This window comes from Aptenodytes forsteri, unplaced genomic scaffold (assembly GCF_000699145.1).
Source record: "Aptenodytes forsteri isolate BGI_AS27 unplaced genomic scaffold, ASM69914v1 Scaffold53, whole genome shotgun sequence".
Classification (NCBI taxonomy): domain Eukaryota; kingdom Metazoa; phylum Chordata; class Aves; order Sphenisciformes; family Spheniscidae; genus Aptenodytes; species Aptenodytes forsteri.
Window position 1 is genome coordinate 11,092,750 of NW_008795909.1, and position 7,442 is coordinate 11,100,191.

Sequence of the window (7,442 nt, forward strand, 5' to 3'; positions counted from 1 at the left end):
TTTTTTTTTTTTTTTAAAAAAAAAGCTTTCTAGAAGGGATAGCTGAGTGGGAACCTCAGCCTGGACCCTGTAAAGTTTAGCCTGTCACCAGTCTTTCAAGACTCAATAAAACAGTGTTGAGTATTCAATGTTTCTTGCTATGATGGTTCTTATCCCGGTACTTGTGAAGTGTCTGTGCTTGGAAATCTCTGAGACCTGGCTTCTAAAACATCCATCCAGAAATTCATCAGAAGGAAGCTGACAGCAAAGCACGTGCATGTCCTCAGCTCAAAGTAAGAAAAGTTTAGACTAAGGTTACTTGCTGTGAGAAAGCAACTTTAAGATGAAAAGAAAAAGTGAGCAGAAATGAAAGACACTTTTATTTTTAGGAGAGAACTTGGCTTTGGGTAACAACTGGTGAGTTCAGGACTTTTGTTAGCAAAGAAAGGTTTTGCGTTCTTATAAGTTTACTATAGCACTGCTGGTTGACAACTATGGTTCTCTGCTGCATGGTGATTCTTTCATTATTTTTTGTTAGTCTCGGTAAAAAGCTTCTTGTCTCAACATTGGCTGTGATTTAATGGCATTCTTCTAACCTGACCGTTCACGACAAATTCCTCAGCACTTCAGAACAGCTAAAGTACATTTAAAGCCCTGGAGGTGTCTTTCTGTCTTTATTTCTTCCCAAATCACAGGATGTCCAGACTTCGCACCCAAGAAAAGCCATAGTTTTGGAGTGCTTCCAGGAGCCTGAGAGCTGCATTTTAGTCGGGGCAAAGAAAAGACAACATATTGCATGTAGGCATACTCATTAACAATAGGCAATACTCTGTCTCTAGAAGATGAGCATTTGACAATTGATTGCACAATGAAATGCCACCTGCATACTTGTACCAAGATGGAGCACTTCATGCTTTTGTCCCTGCAGTTGCACCTGGAGCCCAGAGCGTGAGGACTGAATACACCGTGCAGATCTCCATCTGCACTATTTCATTTGCTATATGCTGACAACTCGCATGCTCTTTGAACAGTGTAGCTGTTAGTACCACAAAAATTACCTTTTCATTGCCACCTTACAGAAGGGTGATAATAATAACCGCACAAACCTCTCTGATCCTGTTTGACTTGACTCCTGACGCCTGCTGTTGTTGCTTCTGTTTTGCAGCTCGTCATGAAGTTATCATCAAAGAGATCCTTGAGCTGGATACATGGGAGAACCAGTGGAACGTGGTGGCCATCAACGTCCTCATGCACGACAGCTATGATGTTTGCCTTGTTGCTAGGCTGAACCCACGGGATCTTATCCCTCCTCCCCCGGATTTAGTGGACCAATAGAAGTTCAGTGACTCTCAGTGCTTTCAGATTCTGCAGAAACTGAAGAATTTGGAGAGACAAATGCTGCATTGGCTCTGGATGACAGCTGAGTCCTGTGGAGAGGAGCCGGCAACACATGCTTAAGGACAGAATTGCCTTTGAGCTGCGCTTCTCAGACGATGCTTAATTTGCTAGTGCTGGTACTCTGGACTTTTGTGATTGACAGTTGAGGTTGCCCAGCCTTTGTGTGTGGCTCTTTGTCTTCCATCTGGCTGTGCAAGCTCCAGTGTTGGGTGCAGCCTGGGCTTCTGAGACCCTTTGCCTCACAGGCACAGTGGCAGCCCAGGGCTCATTTCACAGCAGAGCATGACATATGAAGGAAAGCTCTAGCCAGGGAAATCCCTCCTTTGCTGTTCATACCACCTGGTTCTACTAAGCTACCGAGGAGGCTAAGAAATATATTGTCAGCTGATGAAAACCAGTCCAGCTGTACCAAAGGGCCAGACTGTACTTGACTGATGCAGGAGCAGAGGGAAAACAGAGAAGAGCCTTTGTTTGTTTTAAACAAAATCCATTAGCCAAGGTTCATTAGCCAACTACACCAGCTACTGCAAACATTACCTAACCCACAGACAGGACAGTCAAGAGATCCTGTCTTTGCCAACAGAGCTGAGCCTGTGCTCGTAGAAAACTAGTCTTTTGGCAACAAGTCACAAGCGAGTCTTCCAGCAGGGTTAGTAGGCAGTCTGTACCAAAGACAAGAAGAATCCTAAACTTTCACATAGATCCTACCTGTTACAAGGTCTGGTGTGACCAGAACCTTAAAGCTCAGCTAGAAAACCCTCTTCCTTTGAGAGATGGAGAAAGGGATGTAAACTAAAAAGTTATAAATGAGACCAGTATTATCTGCATATCAGCTCTGCAGCTACAGGGAAAGGATAGATGTGCTAAACAATAAATGTTTATATAACAGTAGCTGTTTTTATAGAAGTAGCTTTAATGAAGTAGCATAAGGTACATTCTCTACCAACAGAACTGGCTATAATCACAGGGAAGAGGAATAATTCAAACAGTGTTTCTTAAGGCAGTGTTAGCCTTTATAAGGCTTGAAGACAGTAGGTTAGAGAGAAAATTGTTATCAGTACTGCTATCCCATTTGAATTACCAATAACTATTCATCAGTTCTCTGGTGCCTACCTTATAGTGTATCTGTCTGTCACTGCCTGGGCAGTACGGACAAGAGAACTGGAAGTCTCAGTTGTGCTCTTGGGCCGAAATTGCAAATGATAGTATGCTGCAATGCAGAGTGAATGTCAGAGGCAAACACTAAGAGTAAACTATGATATAGTACAAGAACGATCATTGTCAGCAAGGAGTTGCTTTTGATGGCTACAAAAGCAGCAACAAAACTGGAAGGAAATAAATGGCAAAGAAATGAGGGAATCTATTAGGTAGTTCATCCATAGTTACTTGCAGGATTTGCACTTCAGAGCATCTCCATTTTCTTTTTCAATCGTGTTTTAGGCTGCAAAAATGCCAGTTGGGGTTTTTGGGGGTTTTTTTTTGCCTGCAATGTTTATGGCAGAGAGAGGTGGAGAGAATGACCCAAAAGCCCTTTCCCAATTCTGACTTTTCTGATTCATGAACTATTCTCTAAAATATCCAGTGGGAATATTAAGCTGTCATATAAAAACAATTAGCAGGAAGGTCACTAAAGTTTATCTGATAACTATAGCAGGACACTGAGGACTGCTCAGACAATAAGGGAGCTGGTGGGGGGAAACTAAGGAAAACACGTAGAAAAGGAGTAAATCTGTGAGCCTTACAGCTAATCTCGTCTCCCTTTATGTTTCCCAAGTAGAATGAGTGTCACAGCCTAAACACATACTCTTGTGTTTGTATCATTTCTGTATCATCCAGTCATTCTTTTTTCTTTCCGTTGTTCATATGTAGGTCATCATCTGTCTAGAACAGTGTTGTCACAACCATGAACTTCAGTGGTACAAATCAGCGACCAGTTCCTAGAGTCTTAACCACTCTGGTCACTAAATGCAGTTGTAGGTATAAGATCAAGGAGGCAAACTCTGCTTTAATATGGTTTTAAAGAAAATCATTAGAATGTTCTTCCAATTAACCATCCAATACTGGAAACTTTTTTTTAACTTTCGTTGTACTGGAAAGTAAAGGTAATCTTGTTCTAATTTCTCTACAGAGCTCTCAAGGCAGGTGGAAGCAATGCTCTTGAGCATCAGTTAAGTGTTTCCTTGTGAAACTCCAAGTTCTGCAACTGTATCTACTGATTTTGCTTCTTTCACCTTTTTTGTTTTATGGAAGAATGTTTTAAAGGGGTTTTTTTTTTTGTCTTTGGTCTCTGCTCTATGGTCTATTCCTGACAATTCAAATCCTCCTGCGGTTTAAAGCCTGAGTTAATCTACTGGCTTTCACTCTCTGAAAGACAGTCTACTTGGAGTATTTCAAGGAAAGAAAGGAGACTTTTGCAGGCTTCCATTAGTCATATTCGAACACATATGTGGAACACAGCTGAGACTCCTCTATTAAACTTTTATTCCAGTAGTGAGCTGGCTGTTTCTTTCCCACTTCATATGTTTTGCTTTTTAGACTGCTATTTAATGAGCTGGATGGAAGGAAAGTATGTACTCTGAGAAGGTCTGTCTTGATAACCGAGGAGAGTAATTGCATATGTTTTATGTACTGACCTTGCAATCAGCTAGCTTGAGCTGTAGTGGGCAGTTAACAGGTTTTTCTTTGTGCGCCCGTAGCAAGTGACCTGCCGTCGCGTGCACCGAGCATTGTGTTTCCTGCTGCCCACAGGGTCTGACTGTGAGCGGGGACTCTTGCATGTCCGTATCTCTCAGTTTCTGCCCAAGTCCAAATGTCTAGCACTATATATCAAGCAGAGAATTGTCGTCTTCTGGATTAAATCTCTAGAACGGGGACACTAAGTTCTACATTTTGTGTGGGCCCCGTGTAGTTCACGGTTTGCCCTTGGGGCAACTACAATTTCTAAACCAATACTTGGAAATGAAAACTTGACTGAGGAAGGAAGGAAGAAGCAGAAAGCACGCTTATTGAGAGGTATAGATCTCAGCCAAAATCCTTCTGAGAGTATACAAATGCTGCATGTCTGATATGTCCATGAGTAGTCTCGCATTGCTGGGAAAGTCCTTAAGAGTCTTAATTTCTTCTATTACAAATCCTGATGCAAAAAAAATAATATTACAGAATATGCATTCTCCAAGCTTGTGAGTTTCACTGAAATAATCATTTACTTCAGCCCCTTTCTGTCCGAGCAGTAGTTAGCCGAGCTTTAATCAAGGCTGTCTTGACATCATCCATAATTCTAAAATGCAAACAAAGCAGCGCTGGCAAGCTACCGCCTATTTAAATGAATGGGGGGATTATTAAGCAAAGGCATACACTTCAGTTTCACTTGCAAGGCTGAAGTACATCACTAGTTGCCAAATATGAACAAAAATGTTGGAGAGGTAGCTGGTCATGTGGCACACAGGGAGTAAAGCAAAAAAATGAAATGCTATGAAAAGCTAATTGAAGCTCTCCATTTTTATCTCCATCTAATGTTTTATTTTGAAATTGTCCATGTATAACTGATTTCATAAGGATCCCTGTAGATCTCTCATCTCTGTTTTCATACATGTGGTCATAGGAACTGTCCACATATGTAAACCATCAGGCATCTGACTACTCACCCTCACATACCACTACTGTGATTACCTGTGGCTCAGTCCCTGCCCGTGCCAGGCAAACACACACATTTTGCTTGTGTGCAATATTGAAATTTATGGGGCAGTTTCTGTATTGTGTTCCAGCTGTATTGTGCCACTTGGGAAGCCTTGATTTGCCAACAGAAAATTGCCTTGGTGCACACAGAGCTGTCAACTCCTCTACCAGCTCTCCCAAATATGCTCCGGGTAAGAGGCTGAGGGAGCATCAAAACCGAGAGCCTGGCAACAGAGATGAGAGGTGCTCCCAGAATGTTACAACATGCAGCGGAGCCAAGGTGGGGTGGAACGATCCTGCCCATCTCTTCCTAGGGAGGGTTCAGATGTAGAAGGATTTGGTCCTGGATCTTCATCTTATATTTTTTCCTCTACTTGAAATGTGTCATGAGATCCTTGATCATCTGAAAAGCAATGAAAACAAATGCTAGAATAATATATATTTTTTTTAATGTTAAAATATTTTCATGAAGATCTATATTGTTTTTCTGCTGATCTGGAAGACAATGACATTCTTTTAATAAGCTGTTTACCTAGTGATTGCTATCTTAGCTACAGTGACGGTCTCTTTCACAGGCTGCTCTCCTAATGGATTATGTAGCTCTTCTGAAAATTTGTTTCATGAATCACAATGCTTTGAATCACCAGGTCAGAATTTCAGTTACTCTGTTGCAAATTTCTGTGGCTCTGCCTGAAGCTTTTCAAGTGGACTCTAGCTTCAGCTTCAAAGAAAAGCTATTTCACCCCCAGTTGTGCTCAGCTGGAACTAGTACATTTGCAATTTACTATCATTTGACATGTAGAGGTTGAAAGCAAAGGAAATATTGGAAAATGGCTAACATATACATAGAATGCATGTGGAAGTACACTTCCCTTCCTTTCTTGGCAAATACGTCCTCTGTGTTTACTGCCCTGCCTGGGTGTCTGATGGAATGATTTACTAATAACCTCTGATTGCAGCCACAGTGAAGGCCATGCCGGGGCCACGTGTTTGTGCTGCCAGAGCAGAGAGAACCAGCACGGTGCAGAGCTGCGGCTCCTGACGGGCTGGTCTGCCTCGCCACAAGAAATTACCTTCAAACAAAAATGCATTTAAGTGTTCCAGGATGTATACTCCTATGTGTTTTATATACACATGTATAACATTATTTTTAGAAGTTCTTTACTGACAGCAGTAAGATCCTTTTTTTAACACATACCTGGCAACTCTGTCTTCTGCATAGCTCATCAAAGTACTTCAAAAAAAGTGCTGGTCTTTAACTATATGGAACTATTCCAGGCTTCAAGTCAAAAAGAACCTTAAATTTCTTGTTGAGCTAAGGAACAACTCAGGAAATCTTATAGTCCTCACCTATGTCTCCTTCCTTCTCCAATTTTGTTCTGGCTGTAGCGCTCCCCTCAGAAGCTCAGAGTCCTCTTGAAAGCTTTGTGCAAGTCTGTTCTGTTTCTCTTCCCCTAACCCCGTTTCTGCCTCAGCGCACTTGTCTGACCAGCCCTTAAACTCCTTCTTTTCCCCTTCAGTTCCCCAGAAGATGGGAACAGCCACTCGGGGTGTTCACCAGACTCCAGACTTCTCAGAAGCCTATCGCTCCAGCAACAAATCAGCTTTGAAGGACAGAAGGAAGACCATACCAGCTCCCAGGATTTGAGGACACTCATCTTTGAGCAGGTTCTAGCCCCAGATTCTGTGGTTCAGTGTTATTGCAAATAAAACCTGCGGGCTCTGCAATGTCACTGGTCCTCTGGCTACGGCCGGGGTTGGAAGGCAGGTGACCTGCATTCTATTTAGTCTTGCCGCTGTCTCGCTGCGTGATGCTGGTAAGTTTGACATTAAATGCCTTGCATACTGTGCGTGCCATAGCTGTAACGATTGCAGGCACAAGCCGTTATCGTTATCTCTGATTCCTGAACACTAGTTGCTACAAAAACTGTCTGATGCACAGAGGGAGGCATCTTCATTATTGCATTATAGCTCACGTCTTAAAGCCAGGTTCTCTCCTGCAGTTTCAGTCAGGCCAGGTTTTGCTAAAGAACCTGGTCTCTAATTTATTAGGTTTTAGTATTGGTATTTTTTTCTCAACTTTGTCCTTTTCTAGTCATTCTTTTAAGAAAGCAAGTGACTTCACCAGTTTTTCTGCGAAATGCATTATCCAAACTGGCCTCCCGAGGCCGCTGGCTTTTCATTATCAGGGTCGAAGTACAGCCACTAAAGTGCCAGTCAGCTGCACTACTTTATTTTCTCTTTCATCAACTTCATAGTAGAGGAAATGTATTTCATACATACATACAGTAATGTGAGAGGAAACCACTTCCCACATACACAAATTCCTGACTCATTCCTTTCAAACGTGGCTGAAACAACTGCTGAATCCTAACATAAAAAGCTGTCAT

The 7,442-nt window shown here is 42.2% G+C and overlaps 1 protein-coding gene across 3 annotated transcripts in view; it reads left to right on the plus strand.

Annotated features, from left to right (window-relative positions):
• The window catches only part of KBTBD12 (kelch repeat and BTB domain containing 12), a 44,560-nt gene extending 37,922 nt beyond the window's left edge, over window positions 1-6,638 (plus strand). For 2 of the 3 annotated variants that reach the window (XM_009284444.1, XM_009284445.1), the window contains one exon: window positions 1,145-3,871. In XM_009284444.1, coding sequence (XP_009282719.1) covers window positions 1,145-1,314 — 170 coding nt within the window. In that variant the 3' untranslated portion in view covers window positions 1,315-3,871. Of the gene's footprint in view, window positions 1-1,144; window positions 3,872-6,572 lie in introns of those variants that run through there. The other variant, XR_002086265.1, reaches the window with a different exon arrangement.
• Window positions 6,639-7,442: the final 804 nt, after the last annotated feature.